At 47.7% G+C, this 13,516-nt stretch overlaps 2 protein-coding genes and 1 long non-coding RNA gene across 5 annotated transcripts in view; 2 read left to right on the top strand and 1 right to left on the bottom strand.

Annotated features, from left to right (window-relative positions):
* The window catches only part of LOC115313516 (afadin), a gene marked incomplete at its 3' end in the record, with an annotated part of 69,864 nt that extends 66,413 nt beyond the window's left edge, over nt 1-3,451 (top strand). The window contains exons 30-31 of the mRNA XM_029972483.4: nt 994-1,327; nt 2,673-3,451. Coding sequence (XP_029828343.3) covers nt 994-1,327; nt 2,673-3,451 — 1,113 coding nt within the window. The remainder of the gene's footprint in view (nt 1-993; nt 1,328-2,672) is intronic.
* LOC115310830 (AF4/FMR2 family member 4-like) lies at nt 3,378-6,835 on the bottom strand. Of its 3 annotated transcripts, none has more exons than XM_040210049.3 (4): nt 6,520-6,835; nt 6,062-6,311; nt 5,837-6,006; nt 3,378-5,774 (listed from the first exon to the last, which is right to left on the bottom strand). In XM_040210049.3, the coding sequence occupies exons 1-4, from the start codon at nt 6,552-6,554 to the stop codon at nt 3,470-3,472; spliced, it is 2,760 nt and encodes a 919-aa protein (XP_040065983.2). In that variant the 5' UTR covers nt 6,555-6,835; the 3' UTR covers nt 3,378-3,469. The 3 variants fall into 3 exon arrangements, with proteins under 3 accessions (XP_040065983.2, XP_029825157.3, XP_040065984.2); XM_029969297.4 differs by having other exon boundaries at nt 6,062-6,174; nt 6,592-6,835; XM_040210050.3 differs by having other exon boundaries at nt 3,378-6,174.
* Nucleotides 6,836-7,003: 168 nt separating this feature from the next.
* LOC121833385 lies at nt 7,004-12,396 on the top strand. Its single transcript, XR_006076667.1, has 3 exons — nt 7,004-7,137; nt 7,599-7,698; nt 12,302-12,396. It is a non-coding gene; the product is annotated as an uncharacterized LOC121833385 (long non-coding RNA).
* The last annotated feature ends 1,120 nt before the right edge of the window (nt 12,397-13,516 follow it).

The following is a 13,516-nucleotide window of genomic DNA, read 5'->3' as shown; positions in this document are numbered from 1 at the left end:
TGGAAGGAAAAAAAAATATATATTTTCTTTGGCGGACAAAGCGAAGCCGCCCGGAAAAAAAAAAAAAAAAAAAAAAAAAAGCCAGCGTGCTCTGTGAGCTGGCTTTCCCCCAATGCGGCCGCTCGCGTTGGGAAAAAGCCAGCTTGCAGACCAAAACGGTGCTCTTGGCAGTTTGATATATTGGTAGCGGCTGCTATTTTTCTTCGATGCAACCATAGTTTTTGCTATATATTATCACTAACATTACTGTGCACAAAAATTTCTCGATATAAGAAATAATTCAATGTAAACGGGCTCGATATAGTCGGGTTTGACTGTATTTAGAAAGGTTGAATAATCCTATATTGTCGAATAATTCGATATTGTCAAACACTTAAATTTAAATCGAAGCGAATGCCGAATAGAACAGGAATTCGATTGACTATTCGTAATAACCGAATATTCGCCCATCCCTGAACTCTAGTACCATTATTTAATTTGCACGGACTCACAACTGCAAAAAACATGTCAACTTTTTTTTTTTTTCCCCGATTGGGGTTGGGTTTGCGATTGTAACGAAAGGATATTTTCCGTTAAAAGTGAGCAAAACTTGCATCCCCGTCGAGCCGACCCAAATATTTCCCTACGTGTGGGTCTCTGCAGAAGTCGGATGAGCAAAGAAAGAAATGAGCTTAGCTTATTATCTTCACACTCGCTCCATTCTGCTTTGGTGTTTCTGTAATGCCATCGTCTCATTGGCTGTGGAGCGACAGTAAGGTGGTCTTGCCTCGCCACAACGTGCGTCTTTTAAGCTTCCTGTAACTACGGCAGGTTTTGAGTGTAACAGCCAGGAAAGCGTATGGACCAAGAGCATACTGTTTCCTGGCTGCCGCGGCCGGACGTAGTAGAGCATCGTTCGGCCGGCCGCGTCTCGACTGTCGCTTGCATCCAGCCCCGATCGGAGGTTGGGGGCGCATTGCGAACGGGTGCCCCAAGCCGTCGCCTTCCCCGCAGGAGCAGGAGGGCCGCCTGCGCCAGTTGCGGCTGGAAGAGAGCGGCAAGAAGCAGGAGTTGGAAGCCCAGCGGCGGGCGGAGGAGCGCCTGCTGCGGGAGGCCCAGCGACGTCGCCAGCAGCACGAGCAGCCGCCACCGCCGGTCGCCCGGGGGGTCGAGGAGGAGCCCCCCCCCGCTGCCGGCCTGCCCCCCGCCCCCCGCGGAGGGGGCCCCCCGCCCGCCCCGCCAGACGGGCCCCAAGAAGGTGTCCTTCCACGAGACGCCCACCGAGCTGGTGGACGCCAACGGGAACCCCGAGGAGGAGGAGGAGGAAGAGGAGGTGTACACCCTCCAGGTGGGCTTGCACAGTCGTTCGGGCTTTCGAACAACGGTTTAGAACGGTGCGCCAGTCAATATTTGCTTCGAGGGGAAGCGCGATTTCGTACCTTTCGAAGCGTGAAACTAACGCCACGTAGAAGGCAATGCGTACAACTTCTCAAACGTCGTCACTAGGTGGCGCCATTGCCGTCGGCACGACTTGCCGTGTCCGACGAGTGCGACGCTGCCTCAGACGAATGTGTCTGCCGCTCTGTGGGAACTCTCGTCCAGTCTCTGCATGTTTGCTGCTCGGGGCTCCAGTGTGTCCTCTGGTTTGAGGAAGTTTCCGGGCACCCAGCTCTAAGAGGTCGCAAGAGTGTGAACAAGCCTTGACACTGCTTTATACAAATGTGCTCGCACATGGTTCCCATTTCGTTATCATGCTCGGTCGGGACTGCTTGGTTACGAATTGTTGCCTTTTTTCAGGCCAAGTGATCTGAATCCTTGATTGTACAACTCGTTAAAATGTTTATACATTAGGGAAAACCCAGAATATTTTTATTGGTTATTTGATTGTTTCACGTGATAAGACATTGTATAGTTCTAATTCACCTCTCTATAGAGTGTCTTACGTCACCAGGCTCGATCTGAAATGGACTGTAAAAATTTACGCCTGCATGTAGCAATCTAAACTTTTTGTCAACGGTGCATTTCACAGTTTGTTTTTTTCTCGTAAAATTAAAAAGCGTAGTTACCTTTCTGTAAAAAATAGGGCCAAGAAACTTGCCAGGGTGATAGATGGCGTCGGGAGCAGTGTCCGAAGGTGTAGTCAACCAGCGAAAGGGTGCAACAACAGACAAAATCCGTTGGCAGCAAATGCTTCGTCATTATGTAAACACATATTTTTTACATAAAGTTTTGATTTTATTGTCCGCATTTCTTTTTAAACCAAAGGTACATTACAAAAAATTATGTTCATCTAATAAACCACGGTGGTTGCGAGCAGTCTCGATAATGAGGTAGCGCCATCTATCAATACGAGCGCCAAACGCGCCCCACCATTGCACTTTGCCAATAGTTTCTTCCACTGCTGCGGAGGTAGAATGCCTTAAGGTGTAACTTCACGTAAAATCTGTCGTTTACTCTTTTGTAGGCTTTGGACTTTTTGAGGCCTCCGTCCATAATTACAATTAGATTAAAATTCATCCAGCTTAGAGGAGGGCAAGGGGAAGCTTGGGGAAACCTTTAATGAGTTGAGCCGAATTTTCGTTGGAGCATGGTGACAGATTAGTGAAAGGCTCGATGCTGTTAGACATTCGATTAGAAAATATTTGGTCGAAACCACCATTGACTGTGTACAGAACACGCGTCATTTGCTGCAGGACATCGACGAGGTGCTCAACACGCCGCAGATGCAGGCGGGCTCCTCGGCGTACCTGGTGGGCAACACCCCGGGGGTCATCGGGGCCCAGGAGGTGTACCGGGACCCCAGGCAGCGCATCGAGCGGCAGCGCGCCCTGGAACAGCCCGCGCGGCCGCCGGGGCCAGAGAAGCTCACCTTTCGCGAGAAGATGCGCATGTTTGCCCGCGAGACGGGCGAGGACCACACGCCCAGGGACAAGATGAAGATCTCCCGGGCCCAGCGGGAGATCGAGACCAGCCTCAACGGCGTGGCCACTCCGCACCGCTGAATCGGAGGACCCAGACGCGCCACGACGCGCGACCGGCGTCTTGTTTGCGGCACTCCAAGGGCTGCATTTCGACTCAGGAGCCCGACGTCAAACTGGGCTCCGTGAAGTACGCTCCTTCCCGGGGAAGTTTTAATTTGCTTAGTTTGTTAGCGACTCGGCCTAATTTGCGACTCGGGGCGGGGGCCTGGAATGCTCAGTGGGCACTCGGGACCGACTGCCGTGCGGGTCGGGAGGGGGAATGCAGTATCACCAAAGTGCCCACCAGAGTCCGAAAGGAGCGTCGCCCTCCACTCGAGCGTGCGCTTTGTTGCAGCTATATTTTTTACAGAGAACAAAAGACAGCTACCTACGTGTGTTTGTATTGTTCACGATGCATCGCTTGTCAGTGTCACACCGTTTTTATATCAGAGTTCTACATTTCCACGAAGCGCTATATATTTAATAAAGTTATACCACGAAGAAGCAAAGTGTGTCAATGTCTTCTTGCGTCAGCGTTCTGCCGGGCTCTGGATGCGCGGCTTCAGTTGCGGAGTTTCGTAGGTTCGCATGAGGCCCCTCACCTTCCCGGAGCGGCCCTGCTGGCACGGCCAGTAGTCGTCCCCGAGGGACGAATCGCAGCAGCCGCCAGACACACTCGAAGGCGGATGGTGGCCGTCTTGCACCTCCGATAGACGTGCGGGGCCCGTTGCCATGGTGCGCCGCTTCTGCCAACCTGCTGGAAGCCGTCGCCTAAACTTCGCTGCCCCTGCGGGGATGTGAGCACCTCCCCTTTTCTCCCAGAGTTCTTTCCTGGACTGGTCCAGCTTCCCCACTGGGGAAGCATGCTTCGGACCAACGTCCAGTCTCCCGGGGCCGTCGGTGCTGAAGGGCGAGTGTTGATGTTGCGGCGGGCGCTCGTCGGATCCCCCGAGGTTCGCCGATGCAGCTGCCTCCCGTTTCCAGCCGGGCCTTGGAACGTTTGTTGGAGCAGCGTCGAAAGGCTCGCCCTTCTTGAGGTCTCGAAGTCTTTGGCCCCCAGAGACAAGGAGGTCTCTGGGGACCTGCCAGCTGAAGGTTCCAGAGCTGGGTGTCTCCCCTCCGTGCCTGGGAACGCCTTGCATCTTGCCGGCGCTTGCATCTACTGTCGTTTTTTTCTCTGGCGTTTGCCAAATGCTTCTGTCATTTGCCCCATTGTTAGATGCTCGAGTCGTGTGGTTAGAAAGAGTGCGGTCTCCTTTTTCTACCACCTTCATGTGTGGTAGGGGTGGCGGGTGCGATGGTCTTGCCAAAGTACCCTCGACGTCTAGAGTCCCGTCTGCAACTTTGCTGCTCGTGTTGGGCGAAATGGTTTTACAAAATTCGTCTGATGTTCCTTGTTTGCTGCTGTTGGGTTCAGGGTCTCTTTGGATGATGTGCTCCTGTTGCAGGTCGTGTGAACCACTGCCGTTCTGTTGTCTTTCCTCATCATCTTTGGCTCCAGTCTTGTTTACTTCAAGTATGTGCAGCATCTTTGAGCAGAGTCTCACGACCTGTTTTATGGTCGACACGAGAGAATGCTTGCGCTCTGCCGAAAACAAAGATGTTTTTTCCAACCTGGTCCCTGTGCGTCCCTCGACTGCGCCGTCTTGGGTCTTCTGGGCATCTACAAGAATCTCTGGGACATTGCCACGATCGGCGAGTCTGACGTACGCCAAGAATTTGTCTGGCAGCCAGCCAGCAGTTTTGTTGCCACTTGTGTTTTGGTCTGGCTCACTTCCATCATTTGCTGCCTCCTTGCCCTCCGTTTTCAAGAAGCCACGACTTTTTGCTGCAAGGTCCGAATCTGATTTTGTCTTAGTTTTCATCTTTGACTTGTTTACTCTCGATGGTTGTGCTTCCTTCTTTGTCTTGACAGTGGGGGCTTTGCCTTCTGTGCCATCCTTTTCATTGCTCTTCATTTCAGCAGGGTGTTTGTTGGGTTCACAGTTTTCTTTGGGCACCTGCACTACAAGGCCCTCTTTCTCAACTGATGGTACTTTCTTGGTCAACAGAGTTGGAGGGATCTTGTTTTTTTTAGGCTTACTGGGTGCTCCAGTTGGGAGAACATCCGTCTTGATGCTTTTTGCTGTCTTGGGCGTTTTAGAACCAAGGCCAGTGGCCTCGTTAATCTGTTCCTTATCTCCAGTCTTTGCAATCATTTTGACTTGAGCTGTTTTAGTATTCCGGAGCTGGCTCGATTGGCGACCATATTTTTTTCCAACTTCGATAGCTCGGCTGTCTCTTTTTGTTCCCCCTTTTGCGTTGCGGCTGGGAGCTGTGCTATCTGTGCCGTCTGTTGCGTTGCCGTCCACCTCTGCAGTTATTTGAGACTGTGTGTATGCTAGCAATGGGGACTTTTTAGATTCACCATTTTCTCCAGGAACAACTCTTTGTGCCTTTTTGTTGATATCAGTCGCAATATTCCTTTTGGTGTTTTGAGCTTTACTGGTTTCTTCTGTTGGAATGCCACCTCTTTTAACACTTTGCACTGCCTCGGGCACTCTGTCATTGAGGTCAGCTTTCTGGCTTCGTTTCCTACCTCCAGTCTTTTTGACCTGTGTTCTTCCAGTATTCTGAGGCTGGTTCGACTCGTGTCCAGAATTTTTGGGAACTTCAATAGAGCTAGGCTTGCCATCAACAGTCTTTAGTTGAGTACGTTCAGTGCTGTTGAATCTCTCGTCCGTTTTCCCCGAAGGTATGCTCGGAGGTTGCTTTGATACTGTTTTGTGCACATCCCGTTCGGAGGTGAATAGTGCAGTGTCTTGGTCACTTGCTCGTAACATGTCGTCTGCAAACCTGGATGGTGGAAGCAGCAATTTGGTAGCTGAAGTACACAGATACTGCAAACTGGGGCCCACCTTTGCTCCTCTGTGCTTTCGGTCTCACTTTCTTGCGATTGGGAAGATTCCAGCAAGGGCTTGCCACTGTCGTCTGAGCTTTCTTGGTGGCCTGGCTGACCAGTCCCTTCGGGCCACCATGGTGGAGCACTGCTAAGGATATCACGTCCGGTAACCAGCAGAGTCCTTGCCTGTGGGCATAACAATGTGTTGTTGAAAGAGCTTTTTAATCTAGCCTGTTCTGACCTTCTGGAAGATCTTTGCACAGAGCGTGGCAGCTGTGCTAGAGGTGCTTCCCAAGTTGTCTTCCCCTTGCTCAGCAGAATGGTGAGACTGCTTACAGCACTTGCTGAAGCTACCTAGGAGGGTGATTGCGGCACCAAGTGTGGAAAGGCAGATTCCGTACAGGCTGCCCAGAAGCCACACTATGATGCCTTTAGAAGATTCACTTGAGCGCCTGGTTGGCCTTGGCGCAGCTTTAGACTTAAGGCGTGAACTGTTGAGAAATAAGCAAACAATTGACAGCGTTTAGCGCCCATATGCAGTTTGTAACTGGTGATACAATACGATGAAGCCTTGAAGATGTTTTCTAAATGGAGGTAAAATTAGTACACAACTGACGTTGCGGATCCCGGAACCTACGTTACTGAGAGAACAAAACACAAATATGCTTTCAAATTAATACGGTACTACTGGCGTAATACCGTGGTTTCTCGGATTTTTTCTTTTTCCGAGTCATGCGGTCATCCTCCTAACCGTAAACAAGGCAAACCCACGCCGGCAGGCCTCGGCTTCTCTGCACCCGGAGCTCATTTAACAAAAGCCTGTCTACCACTGTCTCCTAACATCAATTATTTTTTTTTTAGCATTTTAGAAGTGAAGAGCGCACGTGCAGTACACAAGTACCGTACACAGCTTCGATCAGCGCGTTGCGAAACAAACCGAGCACCCTATTTTGTTTCGTTTTAGTTTTTATTTATAGACTCCTGGCTGCGTGCAGGGACTGGATCGCCGAGAGGCACCTCAATCATTCAAATCGTAAAAATCAGATATTTTTTTTTCTATTTTAGAAATGTTTAGTTTTTGAAGACAGGTTGCAGAATACTCACTAGGTGACGCAGTGCACCTTCTAATTTAAAAAATTGCATCGTCTTGTTTGTTTATCCATTTATGTTTCAAATCGATCCAAGCCGATCCAAAACCGCAGCCTTTCTCTTCCTTTCTTTTGCGCCGGTCGATCAGCCTTGCTGTCGTCGAACCATGGGTCACGAAAATATCTGGTATTCTCACCCCAGGAAGTATGGTCCGGGCTCTCGCTACTGGTGAGTTTTCAATTGAAATAAACGGGCATTTCTTGGGCGGATTTACAATTGGGATTATTGCCCCTCGTTTGTGCGAGAGTTATTTGTAACACTGTAGCGGGTTAGGCCTAATGACACGCGCATTGGATCTGCAATAAAATAGTGAGCGATTTACCTTTTTGAACGCAGACAGGAAAAAAAATGCTTAGATAAACTGTTTTTTTTTTTTTTTTTTTTTGAGCTTAATGTGTTTATATTAACCATGGCGAGTGGTGGTCCAAGCACAAAGCCTGGGTCGCATAGGAGTGACGGGTAAGGTAACACGTGGAAGCTTGTCCGGTGCCCACTACGCGAAAATTAAAAAAAAAAAAAAATATTCTGCTTGCCATTATATGTAAATAAAATGATGAACATTTTTGCGACGTGAGCAGATAGATGTAGTAGTCGCCTCGACTGACTTGCCCTCGGCGCTCTCATTTCAGCCGGGTGTGCGCCAACCACCACGGCCTCATCAGGAAGTACGGGCTGAACATCTGCCGCCGATGCTTCAGGCAGTACGCCGCCGACATTGGATTCAAGAAGGTAGGCTTTTAGCGCACGGCGTTTTGCCGTTTTCAAGATGACCGCTTTCGTGCTCAAAAACGTGTTCGAAAAATTAGCAGACTGCAGCTTGGTCATGTTCCTGTCCGGCTGATGTCGCCTGATCACTCGTGCGCGATCAGCAAATCGTTCAAAACGTCCTTTGAGGTAGAGATAACGATGGTAGAATAAGCCCGTCTGTATTCCGCAATCTCTGGTATCCCTAATGACGAAAAAGCATTCCTCCATATGCATTATGTTGTGAGGATTATGAATTATGCACACTATTTGCGAGCTGATGCGCTGGGCAGCAGTGCCGCAACCAACTGTGCCAGTTTGGCTTGCAGAAAACGGAGTTTCAAAAAGATTCCTAGGACGTGCTTGAGTGTCTGGGACATGAAGGTTGGTATCATGTGTTACTGGACCACAGGCATCCCTCTTTTTAACACCATCCGTTCAGTAAATAGGGAGCTTTAAATAGGCATACCCCATTCATATTGCTATCCTCAACACGCAGTTCTGTGCATGTGACAGAGTAACTTGGTGAAAAAACAAGGTTTTGACCTAAGTCTGTCAGGGAGAAACATATAGCCTTGTTTTCACACCAAAAATAAATTGTGCATCGCTCAGCGGCCAGTATCAGTCTAAACGTAGCGCTGGTGGTTTGAAACAAATATTGATATTTCGGAGCTTGCCTTTATCCGATTCAGAAGTTATAAGTGATTTTCTGTGACTTTACAACAAAGACATTTGGTCTGTTCCTGGTAGCTAATGCAGACAAAAAATTTACTTTTGGGGGGACATTTTGTACATGCTGCATGTACATCTGTCCCCTTCAGAATGGTTTGTTTTGTGCTGCTCATGCTGAACAGAGCCAAGAGAATCCAACACGCTTTAGGGCGAGTTGGGTACCTGTGCCTGTTCTGAAAAATAGCGTGCACATTCAAAATACATTTGGCTTTGACACATGCACTGTGATGACCAGTTCATTTCCTTGGGTGCACTAGGTGCAAGGCTGAACTATTCTAAACTTCCCTAATGATTTGAGTGGTATGTCTTTTATTAAATACCAGTTCAAGCAACACAAAATCTGTTCATGAGCAGGGAAAAAAAAAGGTCATATCAAACACACACAAACAACATACATGCAATGATGGAAGTGCGCCGTGTGTCTACTCAGTGGATAGTTTCTTTCATCTTGGGTAAGAGCACAGTTGAAGGCTCAAATATACACAAAGTTCACTTCACATGGCATTTCCTATACTAGATTGGTTGAGATAATAAGGGAACTCGCCCAGAGAGATGACAAATGCCACAATGTCGCACTTTTGATGCTGTTTCATTGGTTCTATTGGCTGGTGTCGTCCGCTGTGCATCGACTTGAGAGGAAACAAGATTGCTCGTCAACTGCGCCAGCCTCGTCATCATCTAAATTTTTTGGGCAATGTCGGGAGCTAAATGTTGCGAGAATAATGTGCATAATAGTGGAATGGTGGCTACTGTAATAAGACAGAACGAGGGCCTTTTACTCCTAATGAGATGACTCGATTATTATGTTTGCCAGATGCCCCCATGCAATGGCTGCAGTGTACCATGGCACTTTTCCCCTTTCGCATCGACCTTCACCGCCTCACGCAGCACATGCGCGCGTCATCTTCACCGGTGGTTGGACATCAAATCGGCCAACACAGTGGGCGGCAGCAACATGCTATCCAACCGTTGTTGCTGCCGCGGTGTGACGAGGTCGCCTGCAACCAGTCTTGTTCACGTTACCAAAAAAAAAAAGTAATTGATATTACAATTACTATTACTCTTGGCTTAAAAGTATTTGATTAGATTACTTCATTACTTGGCAGCAAAAGTAATTGGACATTACTTAAAGAAGTAACCGTTACTTTTCTGATTACCTTTATTGCGTGAAGACTTACATCCTTAGCGGTCATAACAATGAACTACTTCTAACTTATATTTCCCATTTTCACAAGTATTGAAGAAGAAAAAACGGGTTCCCTTTTCGTGGTCGTTGGACCCTCTCAATGCGGACACAAGCATATAATTCCTTTGAAGAAGTTTAATGATTTGGGCGTTGGCCAGTTGGGGGGGGGGGGGGGGGGGGGGGCGGAGGAGGGGTTGTTGATCTTGCAAGGGTTGTCGCTCAAAGTTTGCATCACTCATTTTCTTATTCACATGAGGATGAACTCGCATGTTATACAAAAGAGCAACAGCTCCAGGATTTCAAACGGATCATCTGTAGTATCCATTAGCGAAAGAGATCACCTCGACCACTTCTCCACTCGAAACCTAAGACATTCTTCGGTCCTGGTTCTCCTTTGGGCTGCGAGCAGGTACCGTAAGCAGGATTAATTTCTTTTTTTTTTTTATTTTATTTTTGTGTGTGTGCACGTGAGACAGCTAGTTTGAACGAAGGACTTACAAAGCTACATTCTGCTCCCTCAAACTTCGCCCTGAATGGCCTTTGTCACTCACTGGGGCTTTCCTGGGGCTTCCCACTCTCAGTCTCAGCTCGTAAAAAAGGAGACATTCCACAAAAACTGTACATACCAAGGGGTTGACCTCGTTTTCTACAGCTCCGCAAAAATCTTTGTTTTTCCCGTTTAAAAAAAGAAGCAAATTTTATTTCTGTCATTTGAGAAAAAAAAGGTGTGTGCAGGGGGGGGGGGGGGTAGTAGTAGTAAAATAGTAACGGTTAGAAGTAATTTTAATACTTCAAAAAGTAATCAAATTACTCATGTGATTACAAAATTGCTCCAAAAAGTAATGCGTACGGTACAAGTCTGCCTGCAACACAGTTTTTTTGTTTTGCCAGATAGAGTTGTCCAACTGTTGCCTCAGTGTGACAGGGCCTTAAAGGGGTAGCGAAACGAAATTCCAGCTCTCATTTTCTAGCTTGTATCTGTTGCATGTTGCATCCTAACCTCAAAAACACCAGTCTTCCGTTGAAAGGCACAAGAAAACTAATTTGAAAGCTAAATAAACAATCTTTCAATGTGCACCTGGTGGATGCATGCGGAGCCTTTTTGGGAGGTAATCAGCAACGTTGGGGAACTTGCTACGTAGTCGTGACGTAGCAGATTCCTTCCGAGCAGCGCCGCCCTTCGGAATTTCAACATTTTCCTTCTTAGCTTTCCTCCTGAACTCGCCAATTGTGCATTGTACCGAATGGTCCAAGAAGACAAAAAGGAAGGACTCCCCTTTCTCGGACCCTCGTTCATGCTACCGGAAACAGCCATTCTCCCCCTAAAAGATTAGCACGTCGCTCAAAACTCAAACAAAAGTTGCTTTCCCCACCCCGTTTAGCCCTAAGCTGACAGTGTTGTGAAAGCTATGTGCTCCTTTGGGTCAGCCACACGCTCGTCACCCCACGGGTACTTCGAACGGCTCGGTTGTAACGCGCTGACGCTATTGACATCGCCACAACGCTGACAACGCCACCAAGGGCGAAGCTCATAACCACGCCTGCCTTGCTACTCCATGAACGCGGGAAATCTTTTCTTTGTTTTTGTTTGCGCCGGATATCCCATGACTCATTGCACTCTCCGTTCGCTTCTCTTCAAGTGCTTGCTCGAGTGCACCGTTTGGAGCGAAAAATAGAGCCAGTCGTTCAAAATATAAATGTGCAATTATCATTTACGGTTATTATCCGTCATGCTTGACTCGTCTCCGAACGAAATTTGAATATTTAAATTTTTGTTTCTGTACCCCTTTAAAGGATAGGGATCACCCAGTCGAAACACATCATACCAATAAGAAACATAATGCCGTCCCACCTAAGCTGAATGCATTCTTGCTGCTCATACACTTGGAATGTGCACTGGCATTGTGTAAGAATTGGTTTTGGTTAGTCCAGAATCTATTTTCTGCAAACCATCCTTGAGGGTGGCATAGCAGCTAGGGTGTTGCCTTCCACCTTTTTCCTTGTTTTGTTCCCTCCCAAGAACTCTTGATTGGTACTTGCCTCATCCAAGTCAGTCACTTATTGTACAGTGCTGTCACAAGCAAGGCAGGAGCAAACTACTTGTACGCTGCCGTTTGGCATAACGTTGCTGCTTTGCAAAGTAGATGACCTGTTTTTCAGATTGATCATTACTTTTAGTTCAAATAAGTTGTTGTTTTCTCCATATAGTCTAATATGATGTTTACTCGAATGGCTGACATTTGTACGAAGGAAATCTTGCTTTATTTACTCTCCTGTAGGGTCCATAGAGCATTTATTCGTCATTGAAAGAAGGGTCTAAAATGGAATGTGCTATTTATTTTTCAGCCTATAAACGCAGTGCTCAGTGGAGGTAACTTTTTTGGGCACGTTGGGGCTTCTGGTATGTGTCACAATGATTGGCTGTCCATACCCTGCAAAGATGTAGTTGCATTCTAAACAAAGGTTAAACTATCTTGGAATGAGTGCGCTGATCTGTTCAAAATGGTGCAACCTTTGGAAAGCACAGTGACGAGGAGCATTGAGCTACAGTGTAACACTTGAAAGGCTACAGACACATCCTTCTATCCCTATCCGGTTAATTGCCTCGTGCTGCCGAAAGCATGCTTTGAAGTTTTACCCATGCTGACTTGATCAATGGTTTCTTTGCAGTTGGACTGAGCAGCCACCCCAGATTCGGACCAAAAAGACCATGATGCGAGCCCTGCGTGTGCTTTGCAAATAAAATTGTGCGAGAGCCACCAAAAGTGTTGTTTTCTCACAAGAGCCCTGGCCAAGTTATACACTTAGCCAACGTTTATCAGTTTTCCAATTACTTTTTAGGGCACACAACCAAGATGTGCAAACTGTGGTGAGTGCATGCCAAACAAATAGATAGATAGTGAAACCTCCCTGCGAAATTTGCTAGTTGGGTGCAATTGCTGCGAGACTGCATCTGACAAACTGGGTGGTCTGTGCAGGTGGAAGAAGAGAACCCAGCCTAGAAGTCAAAGCACTAGAATTTTGATGTCGTCACAGTGACAAAAGACAGATTGGACATGAGTGCTGTGTTTGGCTGTGTCCAATTGAGGGTTCTTGGGTCCAGTTAGTGTTATCCAAGTGTGATGATGTTCCATGGAGGAGAGGGTTTGTAAGCCATTTTGGGTGGTGTTGGCCCAGCAAAGTTTTGCAAGGGTGTAGAAAGTAAGGATCGAGGACCGGTGAGCAAACTTCCCCTTGATCTGCCCTACGGAAGAGCCTCGCTGGCAAACTTGTCTCCAATGATCTTTGTGGAGGGATCTGGGAGCTCGTGTCATCCTGGCAATCGACCCCTCTCGCTAAGCATCTGGTGTGTGCGTGAAGTGGCCACAACTTTGGTTCACGGGAGGTGGGCGGCAGTGCTCGAGATAACTCTTGCCATCGCGGGCTCTGCACGCACAAAGTTTCAGCAAGGTTGTCGCAGGTGCAAAAAGGCTAAAGTTCCCTGGATGCATTGCGGCAGTGGTGGCGCAGCCAAACTGACTGGTGCGATCGGTCTATTGGAGCTCGGTTCACACACCATTTGCTTGCATTGCGTTTTACTATGTATGCTTATGTTGAGTTACTGGGATGCCTGTGCTTTGTATAAAGCATGGCAATCTGCACAAGGAGTAGCCTTGCACGGATGTTTTAGTGACTAGTAACATAATGTAAGCAAACACTCCTGTGTGAATGGTCCTCGAGGTACACAGTCTACATATGACCTGTATGATGTGGACCAGCTGAGGGGGGCGAGACGCTTTGCATGAAAGTTATTTCTCGTTTCTAAAGTATTTGTAGAATAAAATACATTTCAAGATCTTCAGTGCTTTTTCGGAGCAATCGTGGCTCTGATCAAGAGTATCCAAT

Source organism: Ixodes scapularis, unplaced genomic scaffold, assembly GCF_016920785.2.
Source record: "Ixodes scapularis isolate PalLabHiFi unplaced genomic scaffold, ASM1692078v2 PGA_scaffold8__174_contigs__length_109621045, whole genome shotgun sequence".
Lineage (NCBI taxonomy): Eukaryota > Metazoa > Arthropoda > Arachnida > Ixodida > Ixodidae > Ixodes > Ixodes scapularis.
This window is presented reverse-complemented; position numbering and strand designations above follow the sequence as displayed.

Coding starts and splice junctions, on each gene's coding strand:
- LOC115310830 (XM_040210049.3), bottom strand. CDS start 6,554: ATGACTCGGAAAAAGAAAAAATCCGAGAAACCACG. Junction 6,312..6,519: donor AAAAAATCCGAGAAACCACG/GTATTACGCCAG, acceptor ATTTCTCAACAG/TTCACGCCTTAAGTCTAAAG. Junction 6,007..6,061: donor GTGCAAAGATCTTCCAGAAG/GTCAGAACAGGC, acceptor TTATGCCCACAG/GCAAGGACTCTGCTGGTTAC.